The 21,404-nt window shown below is 33.3% G+C and overlaps 1 protein-coding gene across 1 annotated transcript in view; it reads left to right on the forward strand.

Annotated features, from left to right (window-relative positions):
- The window catches only part of LOC118185701 (carbonic anhydrase-related protein 10-like), a gene marked incomplete at its 5' end in the record, with an annotated part of 459,955 nt that overhangs the window by 354,490 nt on the left and 84,061 nt on the right, over positions 1 to 21,404 (forward strand). The window contains one exon of the mRNA XM_085808190.1: positions 9,753 to 9,907. Coding sequence (XP_085664316.1) covers positions 9,753 to 9,907 — 155 coding nt within the window. The remainder of the gene's footprint in view (positions 1 to 9,752; positions 9,908 to 21,404) is intronic.

A 21,404-nucleotide genomic window follows, 5' to 3' on the forward strand; every position in this document is an offset into this window, starting at 1 on the left:
CATTTTATCAACATGTTTAATTATATATGAACAAAATTCCCAATTCTCTTCTTGAAATTTCCTTACGGTGTGAATTGTATGTCGTTTTTAATCACAATTTTAATAATCTGCTTATTAAGGAGTTTTTACAAAAAGTCAGTTTTTGTACCTTTCGTGATTAAGAATTTAATTTATTTATGGCAGACTTCTGTATAGTAAACAAAACTGTTCTCAGGTCCTGAAATTTTTCAAATAATTTTTCATACGTTACACCAAAGAAGGGGCACCCATCATTAAGACAAAAGGCTACGTTTTCCCAAATGCACTACGATTGTTTTTCTTTTGTACATTCTTCAAAACTTTCATTATAAAAATATAGATGGGAAGTATACGAGAAAAAAAAATTATTCTTAGCTATCGTCAACTTCAGAACAATACAATTCTTTTTTTTCGTAATGTCCGAGAGCCAAATACAAGACGTAAACGTTTTGAAATACAAAAATTCTGCATTCATCATCTACAAATTGGGAATAACATTTCCTTAAAATAAATTTTATTGTAACTCAGAACTTACGCAATATAATGATATCATTAACTAAACCTTTATTAATATGCTTCCTACACATAAAATGATTTAAAAATTGTAAGCATCATGCTTGAATAGAGTTTCAAACAAAACATTTATTTAAAATTCACTATAAGCAACAGAACCGTGACTAATATTTATCATGTACTTCGAATAAAATTAAAAACTAGTGCATTGTTTGTCTTAGTGAATTCAATTTAGAATGTATAACATAACGTAAATTACTAATACAGAGGCTGTTCACACATTTTTAGACGATGTATATTGTATTTACAAAACTAAATTATATAAAATTCTTGTGTTTGAAATGTTCTATTTGACATCCCTGATTCTGAACTATCTTTCGACACCGCTATTTCCAGGATAATAATGCCTTTTGAAGTGGCAGAAGAGATATTCTATCCCATTCCTCCCGAACAGCTTTCCAGAGTCCTGTTAGGGTTTTGGGAAAACGTTTGGATAATGCAGTTTTTAAAAGTCCGAAAGCACAAAAATCCATAGGTGACACATCGGGAGACTTAGTAGGGATATCAGTGAAGGGTATGGCCTTGATACCAGTTTTTTGTTCCATTTCTTTTAGGAAATTTACAGTGGATTTTGATGTGTGATTGCTAGCTTTGCCCTGATGGAGTCTCACAGATTGATGGCACTGTGGGTAAAGCGATGGTATTTCATTCAGAAAAATGGCGATAAAATATGTTCCTGATAGTATTTGAAGTTAATCTTGACATTGTTTTGCACTCTCTTTATTTTTAACTTGCCATTATAAGAAAAACCAGCAACAATCATGAATCCTTTAGGAAAACTTTCTTTCGATTCTTTGAACTATGTACTTAAAATTTTCCTCCCCTTTTATGATAATAAATGGCTCTTTTTTTTATAATCATTTAAATACACCCATGCTTCATCTATTGTGACAATTGTTTTCCATTTTTCTTTGGATAAGTGTTTCTCATATAGAATTCTGTATCGTGTCCTGCGTTGAGCGATATGCTTTCGAAGAAGACGATGCACATTGCGTTTTTTTCACTTTCTTAAGATTTAAATCAACGTTTATCATTTTGTTTAGAGTGGACACCGAGCATTTTAATGACTTTGCAACTGTCCTTTGACTAGGGGAATTTTCTTTTAACATTAAACAACGTACCTTTGCAATAGTCGAAGATGTCCGTTTTTTTTCCTTGGATACTTGTTTGGAATTTTCGTCCCACTTGAGGCTCTAATTTGACGTTTGTTTCCTTTCTTGTTGATGATATTACCTATCGACGCTTTAGATATCACAAAACCATGACTCTCACATCGCTTTTGGATAACGGAGTATGTATATTTCGCTTCGGAAAGAGCGTAAACGTAGCCTTCGAACCACTGCTTTGTTAAATTCGCCATTTTGAATAAAAACAAAACTTTCAAGCCACAGACGATAATTTTGAATTTTAAAAACATAGTACAATTGCAATTACTTCTTTTGCAGCAAACGATTTTTTATTACCGCTCATCAAAATCGTCTAAAAAATGTGCGAACAGCCTCTGTATAATTCTAAATTGTTCTAAAAATTGATTTATCATTCAAAAAATAAAAATAAACACTTCAAGTACACAAATTAATAAATGAAACTTGAACAATTATGTTTTTACTGAATAAATACCTTCAAATCTTTAGAATTGACTAAATGATTTATTTTTAAGATTCCATTGACACGGAACTGAAGTATGCAAAACAGCCACTCGCCATGCCATTTAAAAAAATTCGATTTTATGTCAAAACACGTATGCTAGAGTTAGAACAATGTTTTATGTATGTATATATATACATATATATATATATATATATATAATACACATTCTAAAGTCACGCTTTCGAAACACGGCAAGACCATCAGTGGCCGAGCGGTAAAGTCGCTGAACACTGGTAGTTCGATTCGAGGTTCGAATCCCGCGAAAGGGCTGGCTGCATGGGCGTTTTCGTGGTTTTCCCCATGTGTAACGTATATACGAACCATTTTTCCTTAGAAAGCCCTCCACGAAGGCATCCCTCCTCTTAGGCAGATAGCCCTTGAAGCTTTGCCATAATCATATTCACTAAAAACACGGGAAATACAATTTAAAGTTTACGGATAGTCTAACTGAATGGGTGATACAAAAATGTATTCCCTTTTTTAACTGAATTCACTTGCTTGGTACGTTTTTTCGTTTAGAGAGTATATCATTAACTGTACAATACTTAAAATTTTGAATTTTGTAAGTCTCAAAAGTTAGATTGTTTACTTTACTTAAACTACATATTTCGGGTTAACTTCCAATCACATTTATAATGAAAGATTTTACTTAGTTTCTTAACGTTATTTTAAACGGGAGACAAGAGACTGTATATTATAATAAGAGACTTTGTTTTAGTTTGCCGTATAACATTTGTTTTAAAGATTTTAAGCTAAAAATTCATACAATATAATTTTGTACATAATCAGTGATAGCAATAAATAATTTACAAAGGTCAGTTTTTACAATGCTGAATGAATAAGTAAAATGTATCTCAAAGTGTTATTCAGGGAAGGAAGTTCTCCTATGTAAACTTTAGATGCGTTTAAATTTACATGAAAGTTGTAAATGATGGATCTAGGATTATAAGTGTTTAGTAAAGCGAAACGAATCTTGGATGAAAAAATTAAATTTTTATGACTAGAAAACTGTTTAAAACATTTTTCCTAAGCTTGAAGTTTAATTAAACTCTAATATTTTACTTTATCTAAACCATATCTAAACCGATTTTAGGAGAACTTTTATAATAGCCTTTAAAAGCTATTGGTGTTTAGTTTATTAGGTGAATATTAATATGCACCAGACTAAATGTTAATGAATCATTCATTTATTAACTGTAGGTTTAACAGAATTTAAAACATTCATTATTATTCATAAACAAATTTGAAACTTTAAGCTTCCCTTCGGCTCAGTGGTTTAAGTGCATAAATTAATTAATTTCACCCATGAACATTTAAAAATATGCGCACTATTTTTAAAATATTGCATAACCGTAAAAAAGTACGATTGAGATGGGCGATAAAATAAACGACGATGAACAACTGATGATGTTTGAATGTTTCTTAAAACGTTTATCCTGAGTAATTATGATTGCAGTTTTAAACCTTTCACATATTAATACGCGTAAAGACAAATATTCCTTGTTAATGTGCTTTAAAATAATTCATGGAGAGTGAGAGCAGAATGAACTAAACATTACCAAGGCCATTTGCAGAATAATTGATACAAATGAGAGTAAAAAGATTTCTTTCAAGCAGCATGATTGTAAGAAAACTTAATCTAGGAGAGTGCATTTACGACTTTTAGATTTCTTAATTAAATAATTAAATAGTTAATGTTTATTGGAAATGGAAAAAGGGAATTATTTGTATTGTTACTGAAAATGGACTATGGTGAATCATTGCTGTACGATACTTAATGCTGTCCCAGAAATACATGTTTGTATTTCTGGGACATTATAATAATTATCTGCTGGATTAAAAATGGTGTGTCTGGGGCATTATAGTAATGCATTAAACTAATTACGTGTTACAAAATATTTGTAAAGTTTTACGTTATTATATTTTTAACACATCATATAGATCATGGGCAAGACTGAATTCGAGTATTGAAGAGTTTCATATTCAATTTCATGGGGAATTATATAGTTAATCATTATTTATGTATTAATGATATTAAAATATAGAATAAATGAACACAATATTTAATATTATTTCAAATTTATTAAATAATTAACACTTTAATATATAAGTAGCGTATAGTAATAACTGTGATGAACGCTATATATACATACACACGCCTTTTTCGCTCTGAAAGATCCTTCGAGTGTTTTCTTGAAATTTGAGACGGAACTCAGAAGAAGAAATGTACCTACGGTTTGTGAGAAACAAATAGTGCGTGCGTTATGACATCTAACTTAAAGCGATCATGTCTAGCTAGCCTTACCTCCTGCCTTTAATAACCTTAAGCTCTCCCTTGATTTCTGTAATTCGGCTGAGGTTATTTTTGTAATATGTTCATTGTTCATATGTGCACGTGCGTGTGAGCAAAGACTATTCGATTTCGTTTTGCTTCATTACGGCAAAGCACGTGAAGATTATCTGCCCTGAGGGCTGTGGAAGACGCTATGTCTTCGTAGAAGACTTTCTAAGAGAAAATGCTTAGCACCCGCATTGCACATTGGAAAATCTACGAGAACGTCCATGCAGTTAGCCCGTTCTCCAGAATCTCAAATACTGGTTGAAAAATATATGAGCGTTTTCTTACTTGGCAAGTTTATATTGGACAACATTTATTGGAAAATGGAACCGATAAAAAGCAGTTCTTGCATAAATCTCGTAAACCATCATCCGTCGATAAAGTCCAGCACTTGGACCTTATAGAATAAATTTTAAACAAAGAGACTTAAAATGTGAGATCAAGGTGACTGAAATATCATTGAGCATTTCCCCCCAAAATAGCGAAAGAAACAACCCAAAATGCAAAAGACCGATTTCTTGCTTCTGTCGTGAAGCCACTGCATTAACTTTCGCAGCAATCATACAGGGTGATCAGCGAATAAGCACTGATTTTAAAGTTAAATATCTCTACAACAAAGATCGATAGAATTATGCGGCAAACTGTACGTTTATTAGCAAAACTGTAAAAATGGTGTACAAAAGTTTAGAAAAATTAGTTACGAAAATCGTTAACAGATGGCGCTCAAATCGTAATGACCTATCAATAGCCTTTAAAAATGTGCTTTGAATTTGAAAAGGATCAGTACGACTGTTTGCTAGTGAAAAAAAGCTAGCGTAGAAAGTGAAATAATGTATTCCATTGAACAACATGTTTTTTTGGTTCTAGAATTTCACCAATTAGAACACAGTCCTACGGCAACACGTCGCAGTTTTCAAAACCGATTCAATGTTCCAGTTGGACCCGATGTGAAAACCATTCGCGAAATTTGAGCGGACTGGCATCGTGGCTGATGATCGAAAGGGAAATGTTGGGCCTAGGCAAACTGTAGTCACTCCTGAAAATGCAGCCAAAGTTTCTGGGATTGTTCAGCAAAATCCTAGGAAAAGCATCCGACTGATGGCATCAGAGACAGGTTTGAAGTACACGAGCACGTGTTTCCATACAAAATCCAAAGTGATCGGGCCATAGGGCCATACCCATGAAAGCTGTGCAACAAAGGATTGACTTTTGCGAATCAGATTCTAACAATGGTCGACAACGACAGATTTGATGTGAGCTGCATCTGGTTCACAGATTACGCACATTTTCATTTTAATGGAATCGTTAATAAACAAAACTGGAGATTTTGGGGTAAGAATTGTAAGAATTGGAGGCTTCCTTCAGCCCACCTGGACACGAGTGTCCCCATAGCTCAAAAGAAGGGGCTCAAAGATTTTGGGGTACCGAAAATTCTCATTTGTGTGAAAAGAAAACACTGCATTCGCCTAAAGTTACTGCATGGGCTGCTGTATGCGCCAGAGGCATTATCGGACCATTTTTTCGTACGAGAAACGATAACTACTGAACGCTACGTTACAGTTTTGGAACAATTTGTCAGCACTCAACTAGCATTGGAGGATCGACCAGGTATCGACTGGTTCATGCAAGATGGGGCTCGACCACGTCGAACAGATAAAGTTTTTCGCTTTCTTCATGAATACTTTGGAAATAGAGTAATTGCGTTAGATTATCCGCAATTTACTGACACAGGGATAGCCTGGCCTCCATATTCTCCCGATCTGAGTCCTTGAATCGTTGATTGGTGTTGCATGTGATTCCATTTCCGTTGAGACATTGCAAGACGTGATGTCAAATTTCATTGTTCGTTTACGCCACCTCATTGTTTCGAACGTTGAACATTTTGAAAAAATTTTATTTTGATTGCAAAGGCTGCTTCACTTTATTTATTTATTTATTTTTATTTAACTCCTTTCAGAGAAGGAGTTTTCAGCGCAGAGCGCCATCTGTTAACGATTTTCGTAACTAAATTTTCTAAACTTTTGTACACCATTTTTACAGTTTTGCTAATGAACTTACAGTTTACCGCATAATTCTATCGATCTTTGTTGTAGAGATATTTAATTTTGAAATCAGGGCTTATTCGCTGATCACCCTGTATTTCTCCAGCAGCACATGTCATCGTGCTGCGGAAAAAGTGAAATTTTATTGAGCAGTATCTCGTTGGTCAATGAATTTAAACAACCTGATCAAGAGAATAAATGTTGCTTATTGATGATGGTTTCGGGTACATCTTCCCAGAAAATTTGAGTATTTTGGTGAACACATGGCCCTCGGATGAGGCGTGATATCACGAGTAGTTGTAATTAATTCTCCTAATTCCCGTATTTCTGAAGACAGAATCCCAAAGAGACACATAAAATATACTTTCATTCTGCGAATACTGGTGTTGATTTGTTAAACGGATGCATAACAAATCCACTCCTATTCTAAACAGCTAACTTCATATGTATAAATTTTTAATACCGTTGAAAAATCTGCTAGGCAAAACTGAATTACACATTGAACCTTTCGTGCAGAACGAACCTACTTACTTCATATTACGCGCCAGTATGGCTAAGTTCTATTTCTTCCACCAGCCTCATAATTACGAAGGTAATTTGGTCGCTTTGTTTCCCTGATCTGAAGCCGCCTCTTTATTTTTATGGTGATATCTTAAAAAGATGTGGTTGTGCAAATAAATCACAAAACATAGATCTCTTGAAAACGGTCATCAAGGAAGCAGTTCAGTTAGTGGCAGCTATGACAGGACGTCCCATAATACATTTCACTAGAATCAATGATGTCTGGAAGCATGGCCACTTCCGGCACTATTTTGATGTCATCGCACGGTTTGCAAATGGAAGTAAGCCTGCTTCAGATTTGATTGGAATAGCTCATGAGTATTAAAAAGAAATTTAAGAAATTCTTTTTATAAACTAAGCTTTTATTTAAAAATTAATGAACTAAATGTAGAAAAAATATTACCGTATATTATGATGAGAACAAGAGATTATATAATTATCTTTACAAAATTCATCTGCAACTTTATACCACGAAAGGTAAAATCGTGGAAGGCCAATGATAAATTTTTTAGTTTGACGATTATATGTTTGATAATGAAATTCGTTTATTAAATTTCGTTAGCTGGTGCTTTTATTATTCGTGAAATAAAATTACAGATGAATTTTGCAAAGAGAATTATTCAATCTATTGTTCTCATTAAACTATATAATAAATTATCTTTCTACTTTTAGTTTATTATTCGTTTAATAAGAGCCTGTTTTCTAAATATGTTTTTAAGTTTTTTTTCTTATTATTTTCACCTTTTTTGTCTCAACAACATGTTTTCCATCAAATTTCCAGTAGAAAAAAAAACTTATTGGTTATTCCTACAACGAATAATCAAATTTTTATTTTCAACAATTCTGTTGCATCTTATGGTTGAAAACATCCATTGAATTTGCCGAAAAAAGTGTATTTTTATAGAAAATCAATGAGCTGTTTTATTAAAAAATAAAGATCTAAACTCTAAAGAATTATTTAATTCAATCAGTCAGCTAGTTGAACAGTTCCAGAGTGATTAAATTTGAAAAATATGTATCCTACGCGTTATCAAATGGCAATAGTCTCATATATGGCTATTGTGATACCGCGATGTAAATTAAAATACTTAGGTTCCATGCAACTATAATAACGCTTTCCAAATCTTATCGTTACCGAGGCATGGTAAAATGAGGTAACATGGTGGGCATAAGAATTTAATTATTTTTGGATGCAGTGTTTTAAAGATGTTTCTAATGTAAATTTAGAATAATTTTATTGCTTCGTCCATTGTAATTCCAGTTATCTCCATTACTATTTCAGTTATAATTACAGATTATAATTTCAGTTTAAAAGTATATGACCATCATTTAAACCTTAATATCAAATTTCTCTAATTGGTACGTGGTGGTCTTATTTGCAGAACTTACCCTTTTGATGGTCATCAGCGAACTCAGATCGCATTCCAGTTATGCGCCACTGTGAGCGCAAGTGAACACAGCTAACATTACAAATTTACGACTGACAAATATCACGCGTATTTGAGAAGAAAGAATTGCTTAATCTCACAGCCACAGGATTAAATAGATTAAAAGATATGATGATAAGAGATAAACCATTGCATTTCCACCGCAGAAGTTAATTTTTAGCCATAATATGCAAAATTGGAGCCTAATAGGTTTAGTTATGCTAGTGCTAAAAACACGTAACGAAATTGCAGAAACATGCATAATTAACTTTGCAGTTTTGCCTCCTATTTAGAATAACGGGAAACATATTCCTTGCTAAGTTGTAGATTAATTTATATCCATGTATAATGTTATGTCATATATTGAAATATCAAATAACAAGAAAAAACGTCTACTTAATTGAGATAAATAAAATAGCAGTACGTGTTCTTAACATCCTAAAATATTATCAGTGATTCACATGTGATAATCTACTATCACTAACCATGAAATTATTTTTAAGTATTTCTCATCTTAGTTTAGCAGAAAATGCCTACTTAAGGTATGTCAAAATGTTAAAACCTAAATGTAAGAAAGTAAAAATTTACTAAACAGAAAATAAATGTTTTAAATGTTTTTTTAAAAACTAGTTCAGCAATTGTTTACACACACCATGTGCAACTTGGCACATAAATAGCTCAACCACCTTGACATAGTTCGTATTCGCTTGCAAAATACTCTATTATTGGCAGTATAGTAATACACCTTGAGCATTCAATAGTAAATAATCATAAAAAGGAAAACTTTTGCGATATCAGGAATTTATTGCCAAAAAGTGAACTAATTTATTAATTGTTGCTTTTGTGCTATTTTCTATATATATTACATGCTTTACAGGGTGTCCCTGTTTCTGGAACACCCTACAACTGCGCCAGTTAAAACGCAGCTGCAGTTAATATCAGATTGAAGGTAAGGAAATTACAGAATGGAATTCCTTTAAAATTACAATAAATATTTATATTCCTTCAGCTATGTGTTTCTGGTATGAATAACTTTCAAGAACTGACGGAACATTTTTGGAGAGCTAAAATGTTGTTAACATCATCACAACCTTACTAAAGTAAAGAAGGCGCTGTTAAATCATATGTTTATTTTCTTTTTAGGTGAGGAAGCTCAACTGAAATATTTGTCTCTGCGTGATCTTTTACCTGAAACACAGTACTACATGACGTATGAAGGATCAACTACGATGCCCGGCTGTTACGAAACTGTGACATGGATTGTTATGAATAAGCCCATCTACATAACTAAACAGCAGGTAAGCTAGAAAAACAACCCAATATTTTACGCATGTAATAAGAATTAATATTTTTACGTCAACTACTGACACCTTTAATGACGATTTCTGCTGCGTTTAAGAATTATTATGTGTTAGAAGAAAGAACTTTTTCCGTCTGACGCATTTATGACAGTAACAATGATGCTAAGTTTAAAATTTTTGCACAGTTACATAATCAGACTTCATTTGCTACAGCCGAACTTCATATTACAGCAAGGTGAGCTAGGAACAGCTTAATACCACCAACTTAATACTACGCAATACTACGTAAAGCTTATACTTAATACTACGTAAAATATCATATAATCGAAAGCCTCATTTTCTTGATTCGGAAGTGCGAAATATAAAAAGTAAACGTAATACATTCAAATAAAGCATCGATTGTAATGAAACTTTTCATCTACATAAATAAACTCAGGCTTAATTTCACTTATTAAATAGTAACTACAACTCCTTTTCTTAATTTGCTTATCTGTTTAAATAAAAATTACTTTTGGCTTTATTAATGTGTTCACTCAGAGACATGATCCTACTATAAGTCAGCACATCATAGATAAATTATTCTCAATTAAGCCGTGTTCTATTACCACCTGACTCCTTTTTAACGGATGTCTGTGTTCTTCTAATCATCCTCATACTATTGTTGTCTCCTTCCTGGTTGGTTGCAGCATAATTTGTTATATCTTTTTTAATTTAAGATGTCATTGAGTGGTAGCTTGATAATTTTCTCCATTACTGGCGCCGCTGGCTTAAAATCGGTGTTCTCCATCCATCTTCGTAGCATACCTGTGCTGTTGTATGAGCAGTTTGTTTTCCAGGCTTCGTACCGATGTAGACACGAGACACTGAGCTGCCATTTTAGCGGGCATATGCACTTTTAATTGTTCTCTTGGGCGTAAGTCTAGCCTATCTTTCTGAAAAGCTGTGGTCTGATTCCTCTGTCGGCGCTTGCTCCACCTAAAGCTGCTTCGAACATCCCTTTATAACGGTCTGTCTTCATTTCCGTGGGAGACCCGCAGCAGGTTTAAATGCGCGCACGGTTTGATTTAACCTCCCTTGGCTTGACTACTGTCAGACTTACCTGGCTGAATTTCTGCAGTGGCAGTACCTAGAACTTCCCTTAGTAAGGGCAGGTCAGTTCGTTCACAGAGAGATTTAATTTGATCCACATTTATGGTAACTACGGAATTATCAAACTACCACAGCTGCTAACACTTCGTAATGGTCTCTCGAAATTAGGGCAGAGCTCTCCGATCCTTTCCACATGTGGTAAAGGAAGAGAATACTTCATTTTCTATACTATCTCTGATCATAAATTTTTTCTCGAGTCTTTTCTTATCATAATATAGTTTCAGTCTTGAGCGGGCTTTATCCGAATTATTGGTTATCTCGTCAGTTATCTATTGCATAACAATCGTAAAGTCCTCTATCATTTTTAGTACAAAGAACAGTTTGTCCAACTGAGTTATAAACTTCTTTCTTAAAAATGTAATTCTGCAGGTGTTTTCAAATACGTTCAGATAAAATTGCCAGATAAATGTTTAGATATTTCCACTTTTTACATTTTCCAGATAAATTTAATTGTATTCCTCTTTATACAGTCTGATACATTAGATCATTACATACTGATCATTACATCTGATATATTATCCATTCTGATACATTAGATACATACGATAAGGGACCAACATAAAATACTTAATAAATGGACCTGCAAGCATTTCCTCAAAAATCTTACTCATGAACTGCGGGATGAGTAACAAAAATTTACTTCTAGCGGGGTCCTGCATTTTAAAAGGACTGCATTTTAAGGGACTGTTTCAGCAATTTCATAATATAATAATGCTTTAATTTTATTAAAGTGCTAAGCCGGGTTATAATTTATATTATTAATTAATTTGCATATGCCATTTAGAAATGCTTTCAGTTAAGGGAAATATTCTGTTTTACTCATCTACCTTCCGCCCTGCTTGTCTCTTGTCTAGATGGCCTAATAAAGGAACATCATACATTTTATTCAACATACTTAATCTTAGGACTGCTGAGAGGACCTGACATTTTTTTTCCTATATTGAAAAAAAAAAAAAACACCTCACGGATAATTTCATAATTTTTCTGTTGTAATACTGGGGCATTCAAAATTTTATGGATCCTTTAGTTAAGCACATGTATTTTTAAACTCGTGATCCACCTTTAACACATTTATTACTGTCTGTCATGAAACTTAGACTTTCAAAGTTAACATTGTACATTTTGTTTATTTTCTTCTCAAGCAATTTAATTCTCGATACAGCACGCAATATTTCGTTGTTTCGGTGTGTATTTAATTTTACAATACACTTCTACAACTTGAGGTCCCAACCTGTTAAACTTGGCAGTATATTTTATACCGAATGCAGATAGGTGATTGCTCCGTGATCAGTATGCACTATTATCGGCTCTTTGCAAATACACTCTTCTGAGCAGCTAACAGAATCTCCGGTATCTCTATTTCTGTAGTCGTGTAAATTTCTGTATTTGATTAAGAGATTTATTAAAATAAGCAGCCGGTCTACCATCCTGCATAAACATAGTTCCTAACGCAAAATTAGATGCGTCTGCGGATTATTCTAACTTACATTGCAGCAACGAAATTTTAAGTCCAGAGCTAAATCAAAGCAGATATAAGCATCTCAAAGTTGTATCGACCTTTGATGACGAAACTAAATTTTGATTTTTCAATTTAAAATTTAACAAGTATTCTGAATTTCCGCAAAGATCTGAATGTACGTCACACAGTGTGAACGCACCCACAGAAGTTACAGCGAAGTTAGCTTCTTCGCCTTAGTCTGTCTGCGGGAGGTATGTTTTAAATTCACTTTTGCTTATTCTTCTACATCAATACCTTAATGCGATATTTGTTATCCGAGGAAGGAACTTTACATTTTTGTGCCTTCAGTGTTAGACCCACTTCTTGTTATAGTGTAAAAAGTTCTTAGAAACCTTGAAAATACTCATCCATCGAGTTACTACTTACTGCTATGTAATCTACGTAAGCAGAGGTTTATCTGCCTAGTACAAGTCTTAACATTATTTTCATCGCCCCCAGTAATGATGTGAACTCCGCATAGCTTAAAAGGTTATCTAAGAAATACTTAGACATCCGATGTTTTGATGAAAGCCATTTTCGGCCCATCCAACCAACTCATTCCTATCTAAAAATAACTCAAACTTAAATTCAGCATGGTCGTATGTTTACTCGACTTACTTTTCCTAATTTTCTACTCAGTAATTGGTACTATATGTTTGGTGTGTATGAGAGGGAAAGTATGAGTAATGTATGAGAGGAAACTGCTAAAAGAAAATGTATGAGGAATTTCTATTATTATGACAGCGATGATGTAAATAATAAATTAATTAATGTCAAACAGTGTCGCTTTTATTTAACAGCGTCAGCAACACATCTACCTATCTGTTATTTTGTCTACGTACCTCTTTATCTAGTTATTTACTATTATATATTTTCATCTAGCTAATTGTCTCCCTACCTATCTATCCATGAAACTGGTCCCTACTTCGATGAAGATCCAACTAAAAGAACCGACACTGGTAGGGTTCGAGACCACAGTTACATTTTCGGGGAAAAAAAGAAACTGCAACATTTTCTCCTTCATTTCCTTCAATAAAGAAATAAGAAGAAACTTGTCATTAAACATAATACTTACTGTAAAACTTTGGTCCTAAGATTAGCCCTGCGAATGGTCCTAGGGTCCTATAAATAATATAACTTTGAATTAGTACCAACCGTACAAAGGTTAAATGAATAGAGATCAGTAAATGTTTCTGAACTAAAAATTAATCTTCATAAATAATTCTCTTTTCTTCCTGGTTAGCTGCTAAGAGAATTAACAAAAAATGTTATTTTCTTTTACGATTATATTAAATAGCTGTTCACAGGATGTGATTAGGTTTCCCATTATAAAACATATACCAGTTTTTTATTTGCATTTTTAAAATAATTAAGAGCTTTCCTGAGATATCGCTGCTTTGGGATAATTAAGTTTTTATTAGCAATTAAACTTTAGATTATATACCGTCTATTCTGTCTATCTTTCGTCACATATATTCGCGTACACATATATCACATTTATTCTCTCATTTCAGAAGGCTGTACAGGCCAAGCGCAAGGAATTTAAATACGGGCGATTGTTAACTACAACATATGTTAGGATAGAAAAGTGGAGGCGAATATGCTCGCTGTCCTAGGATATCTCACCCAGTTATTGGATTTTGTTGAAGAGAAAATGTCGGTGGTTTTTGAGTTTCCCGTTAAAATATTGAGTTTCAGCTCGAATGTTAACTAAAATTTAGTATAATAACCGGCGATATTTAGTCGAGATGTCTTTTAAGGCCTCCATATTTTATTTTTCTAAATGCTGAAAATAGGTAGACTAAGTGTAAATTTAATGACGCCAAGATTTAACCTTTGTTGTGTATACTGTATTACTGTTGTATCGCAAATTCAGGACGAATAAAATTTGTATTCCACTATACCAGCGGTTTTCAACCTTTTGACTAACGCGTACCATCTAAACAAAAATTGAAAACCTTTAGTACTACCACTACAAAGTACTACTACACACCACCACTCTTGAACAAAGCTCAGATCGCATAAATTTACGACTGTTAGAGAAAAAAACTCAATCAGAATGTCGGGGTTTTAATTTTTGAATTTAATAGTTAAAACTACTTTGTTTCTTTTCGCACCACCTATTTTTCTGTTGCGTACTACCAGTGGTACGCGTACCACCGGTTGAGAACACCTGCACTATATGTGCTATTCCTGTACCACAAATTCTTCATGAATAAAATTTTGTGTTCCACTAAACTATTCCTGTCATACAAATATGAATAAAATTTTATGTTAATTTAATCCTGAAGCTGTAAATTTTTATTTTTATTCAAGCCGAGTACCAGCCGACCTATTTAAATTACACAGCTGTTGCTAGATTATAGAGTAGAGAAAGTCCACAAATTTGTTATTTTCACCACATGAGTACATAAACTTTATAGCTATGTAATTGCTCTGAAGTTTCTCTTAATTGTTTGCTGCCTGTTAAAGTGAAGCCAAAATAGTCTTTGCATTAAAGCGCATTTTACGAAAGTAGAAAACTAAAAATAATTTAGTTTTGTTTCTCATTTCTGCTGTATAATTAGAATTTCTTAAAAAAGGAGAATTTATATATTTTTAATTATTCAGAAATAAAAATGTTATTTAATAGCATAAATCATACTTTTAACATGTTTCAAAAATCCCTTTCTTTTATCTTCAGCATATGTTTGACAGGTACAATCGATTCTGGGAAATATCGTAGAATGTAGTGTTTTCCTGGTGCAATTTGTTTTACATTTCTGTAAGGTTAAATAAATCGACCAAGCAATGAGCATGATTAGACTAAATCAAATTTCATATTATTTGGCAATTAGAATTATCAGATAAAAATTTCATAATCAAGGCCTAAATAATCTGAATACTTGAAGTTTTTCCTTATATTTTTTAATCAATTGAATATTTTTTCCACTTGTTGGTTTGCTTTCTATTAATTCAACTCATGTTCTTTTCTATCAATATATTTAACTTTAAAATAAACTTATTGCTTAATTCATAGCGTTGAATAAATTGCAGGGCAAATATTTCGGGTTCCAAAATCCTCTTAAATAGCCTTTCTCCAAAGATCTTTACTTCTTCCTTTCTTCTCTATAAACTTATATTTTAAAGCGCATAAAATCGGAGTAGCGTTTCAACGAAAGTCGATGAAGAAATAAAAGAAGTAACAAATCTTCTGGAGACATAACAAGGTACTGGTCTTATCAGTAACATGAGTGACTGGTTAAAACACTGCTCCTCATTATCCACTGAAAATCCTTTCCGGAGTGCAGATTACATTGTGAAATGAATCCATCAGCGCATGATCTGCTTCTCGATAAGGCAGGGTTTGGATTTTCTGGTGGATGCTCATGTCCAGATTACCACGATGGATGTTTAGAGGAACATTCGGGGGAGGAACAGAAAACAGGATAGGGAATATCGGAGATATTTGGAATCGGAAGAAAGTTGTTGCTCTGGCTAGGCTCTATGACGAAATTGGTTTTCTCAATAACCTATTTAGCACGTGTTTATTGTAGGCATGAGCTGAAAACATCATATAATAGTTCAGGGGATTTATTTGAATTCGAATAATATTTCAAACTTTAAAATATTATATAAAAATTAATACTTATACGTATTCCTCTTCAGTCAGTTTGAGATATTCTCTTTATAAACGGCTACGACTTTAAAGAACTTATTTAGAATTGTAATTGAATAAACCTTGTTGCACGAATGCAAACCATTAATGTTCAAGATAAAGCATAACATGAAACTCTAAGATTTTTTGCGATATCTATAAAAAAAGTTCTGTATTTTAAAATAAAATTTATAAATATATTTTACCTGTTTGCAAACAAAAGATTTGCAAGATACAAAATTTAGAAACATAGAAATATTTCAATGCTTCTTTGTATGCCTGTAATTAAAGCTATATTTTCTTCTTTATGCAGGAAATTCAACTATCAGTTGATATCCTTAGTATGTAGTCTTATTTAATTAGACTAGTCACGTGTGAATGAGTAACAAAGCGATCTATATATAACAAATAGTCTTACAGCCGTGGGAAAATGTCATTGATTCAAAAGCACAGACAAGCCCAATAACTTCAGCCCGCTATAACCATTCACGTAAGCATACTGGAAAACCGTTTTTCCAAACTGAATAGGTACATCTAATGCTAAACAAAGAAAAAAAAGCGATTTGTTTAAGGATACTGATAGTACTACCAGGTTGAAACACTTGTTTATGTATTTAATGATGTGTTTTAATTTACTCAGCTCTCTGGAGCCTTGATCCAAAACTTGTGTTTGAAATCATTCTTAACAACTTAATTTTATTAGATTTGATTTGCGACATCGAGTGAGGACATAGCGGAAATTTAGTTTAAGAGATTTTCTGCATATTTTTTCTATTAAAAGATATTTATTGTCTTTTGAATGAAAATTCTGAGAGTTACAATGCCGATTATGACAAATAATTATAATGCCTGTAATTTCTCAAAAATATTATAATAGTATTAAATGTATATAATTTGAATCTATTTTCAGAATTGAAGCTTTACTGGATGATAGGATCTTAAAATATACCAATAATTAAGTCATCAAAATTTTAATGGAAATTAAAAAACGTTATTCCAGGAGTTAACATAATAACGCAAAAGAATTATTTGCCGTTTCCTGTTAAAAGTTAACAGATTATAACTGTCTTATCACTTTATTTCCTTTTATGTTCCTTTTATTTATTATGTGATAATCAGACATCCATAATGATATATATAATTTTGTGTTTATTATTACATAGGTTACTACATAGTTTTGTATTTTATTACCAGTTTTCTTATGTTTACAATGTCTACCCATATTTGTTAGAATAATATGATTTATATCATTTCATAATCATACTGCACTGTGTTTCATTTATCTGTGTGAGTATAAATGATATTTTAGTCTTGTGCCTTCTCGCAGTGCGTCTCCCCAAACTAAACAAATTAGCTAAAGTTTTGATGTTCTTACCCATTTTCATTTTTTCGTATCGTAGTTAGTATAGTTATCATTTCCTCTAAATGCAATAAAAATTTTCCTTGATAGAAACCTAGGTACCAAGCAAATACATGAAAGGTCGGTACAGTTATTCAGGTTTGTAAATCCCACTAGAAATTGTTGAAGTAGAACAAAGTAAACAATCAAGTTATCAAATAAAAGTAAGGGCGTAAAGATAAAATTACTCACTTAGAAATATGTTTAAATCTTCCTATTCCTTTACTCGAAATTCAGTGCACACACTTCAACGGCGTCTACATGAAAAGGAATCAGAAGACATAACTTATTCTCGCGTAAATTGTGCTGCGAACTTTCAAAGTTTTTAACATGAGTTTTGGAACAAATTACGAATGAAATATTCGAAAGGAAACGTTTTTGCATAAATATATAAATTTACCTTTAATCATTGAGTTCATCAGGCACACTTTTTTCAGGTCATTTAGATTTTGAAATTCCAGGATTTTGCTTCGCCCTTATGTTATTTTTATTAATGCTATATTATAAGTTCAAAATGCTTTATTGATAACAATATATGTATAACATTGTTACATTTTGTACTATAGACACATAAGTAATATAGGTGTTTTATTTAATAAAGAGTGATTTTATGTGCACCGTTGAACTCTAAAGACATTAACAATCTAACGCAATTCTTTATTAGAACGAATATTTAGAAAACAAATTTAATAAGACTGTCGGCAAGTGATATTAAATAAAACACTTCTTAAAAGGAAAACAATAAGTTCTGACATCATGGAAATCAGACTAATCTGCAGCACCAGAGAACATTGCGTTATTATACATGAAAATAGTTTCCAGTTTTCTTTTCGAAAAGGATAATGCATTTTTAACCATTGCGGGACGGGAAACAATAATGGATATTTTGTTCACATCAAAATGAATATATAAAGTAATTCAAATTCTATTACATCTGTACTGTTGCCTTTACAAGCTGTATATTAACTAGTGGACCTATCAAATACTTAGTTAAGTTCTTCATGGGAACACAGAGCTGCAGAAACATTCATTTTGCAAAAATGCAAGATTATTCTACAAGTAGGGATTACCATATAAGGCAATCTATAATTTTGACGTATTCCGAGATGAAGGATTTCTGTGCTTACAATACATTCTTTCATCGTCCAGAATATGGTAGATAACTTTAAGATATAATGATTTGGTAGCCATTGCAAGACTCTAAACTTACATCAGTGTTCGTAAATATCAATGTCTTCTGACCATTATTTGGTATCCGTCTGTCTCTTTCTCGCTATATATATATATCTATATCTATATCTATCTATATGTCTATCTATCTATCTATCTATATCTATCTATCTATCTATATATAGTATATATCTTAGAAACTTATCATATTGAATGCTAAGCAGGAATGGGTTTAACTCATTAGAAAGGATATGCAACAGATTTCATCTGTTACAAACATTTGTAGATACACTGAGGGTTTTATTAAATGCCATTTAGAGAAACCCATGCCTTTATGGAGCCGCCAAAGCATGCACAATCTCCTTTTGATACGTAGGTTCCAAGGAATCACGATATTTTCACCGCAAAGCAAATTCTTTCGTCATTCCAAAACAATTGGTGAGACTGGTCAGACCAATCTACTCGCTTCACTTTATCAAATGTCCAGTACCCAAATTACTGAGTCCATAAGAGCAGTATACTTGTGGGTCGTGCATTTATCAGGAGAGCTTTCTTTAGATATTGGCTACTAATGACCCTACAATGGAGAGAATATTCCTCATTCAGATGTTTAATAAGCCTCTCTCCGCACTGAATTCTGATTTTACCTGAGAAGGTGTATTTCTGTCATGTAAAATTATCCTTGTCATTTAATGTTAAGCATGTATACCCAGAGTTCTTTTAGGGCCACATATTTTCATCAGTTCTGAGATTTGCCAGAATACTAGTAATACTGAGACCCACCAGCAGCTGAACGGTTAAGTCTTTGAACACTGGTAATTCGATTCCTGGAAAACGGGTTGGTTGCATGAGCGCCTTCGTGGTTTTTCCCATGCGTAACATCTATACGAACCAGCTTTCCTTAGAAATTCCTTCATGAAGGCATCCCTTCTCTTAAAGCTTTTACAGGAAAGTCACCCGTATCACCATGCCTCAGACATGGGAAGATCGTCCAAACGCCTGTGCCCATTTTCTACCTGTTGCTTTTTCCCATCACGCTATTGCAGGGCTCATTATTTGAAGAGTTAATAAATGACTCTGTTTCAAGAGTTAATAAATGGCATGCCAAATATTCTTTTGAAGTGACTAAAGAAGCTCTCTAATTTGAATGTACCTTCTCTCTTCTTTATTTAGCTTCAACGTTAACTATTGACGCTCGCATTTGCAGTCCTGTCCTAAGGGGAAACTGCACGCAGTGCATAAAACCGCACAAAATTCCAAAGAGAGAAGTAATAACTTCATTTAAGTATTGTTAAAAATGCAGCATTCTACTTGGAAGATGGGAAGTAAATCCATTCCAGGAGAAATTCGTATACACGGGTGTTTTAGGTTTTTGAGGGGAACAAATATTGGCCTATATCAATGCGAAAAAATTCAGCAGATAGCCCTAGTGCATTTTGCCATATAAGATAAAGCAAAGCTAAACCAAAATATTCTGCTGTTGAAGCAGTTCTGATGACTATTATTTTATGTATGCACTGACGGAATCTTTCAGTGATGGACATATCCAACATTAGCGCGTATTCTGCATGGGCTCTTCTGTATCAGTTAGTTCGACAAGGCCCTTCAGTATATACACTCCTGGCATTAAAATTGCAACACCATGAAAGAAATCAAATAAAAAAGATATTTATTGTACGTAAACAGTATGGCAGGAGGACAAAATGATTAAATTTGTAAGCAATTTGGGGTTTACATAGGCGCGAAATTAGTAGTAGAAACAGCTGACACCCCTGGCAGCAAAAACGGCCCTTACCCGGTTAGTCATGAAGTCGAACAGGTCTTACCCAGTTAGTCATGAAGTCGAAAAACGGGCACTCATTTCCTGTTGCTTCAAGTCCATGCCACACTTCCTTAACCATATTAGCTAGAGACGAGTGGCGAGCCAGTCTCTTAACGACCCATGACCAGATGTTTCCAATGGGTGACACAACTGGCGACTGTACAGGCAAAGGCAGCAATCGAATACCCTGTGTATCGAGGAAGGTCAGAACACGACATGCAACATGCGTTATATTGTTGGAACAGGGCGTTTGCCAGGACTTCAGGATATATGGCGCAACCACTGGTCGTAAGACGTCAGAAATGTATCGATCTGCTTTCAAATTACCGTCGATCCTACCTATAGATGTGCGTGTCGTGCACCCAATGGCTGCCCAATCCATCACAGCAGGTGCAGGGCCACTATGCCTATATCGAATGCAAGCAGGTGACGTGAGGTCTTCTCGGAGTCTTCAGACACGTATACGGCCGTCAGAATACTGCACGCAGAACCGGGACTTTGCGACAACTGAAATAAATCTGTATGCGGATTATTGTACACAAAAAATCAGAAAAATAATCGGGTGTACTAATTGCTGTGCTAACTAATATATTATCTGTAAATAAAATATTTCTATATATTTATATTTCTATGTACTCTTTATAGCAAAAGGTTTGTTTTAAAATAATGCTTTAATATTTGGATTAAAAACAACTTTTTTGGGAAAAATTTGCGTAAATATTTATACATTTTATTTTCTGTGTTTTTGAAATGTAAGCTATCGAAAATGAAAAAAAAATTACTTTTTCCGATGGAAATATTTAAATGTTTGTTCATTAT

Source organism: Stegodyphus dumicola, chromosome X1 (assembly GCF_044657685.1).
Source record: "Stegodyphus dumicola isolate Sdum_Otavi_A_Nest chromosome X1, ASM4465768v1".
Lineage (NCBI taxonomy): Eukaryota > Metazoa > Arthropoda > Arachnida > Araneae > Eresidae > Stegodyphus > Stegodyphus dumicola.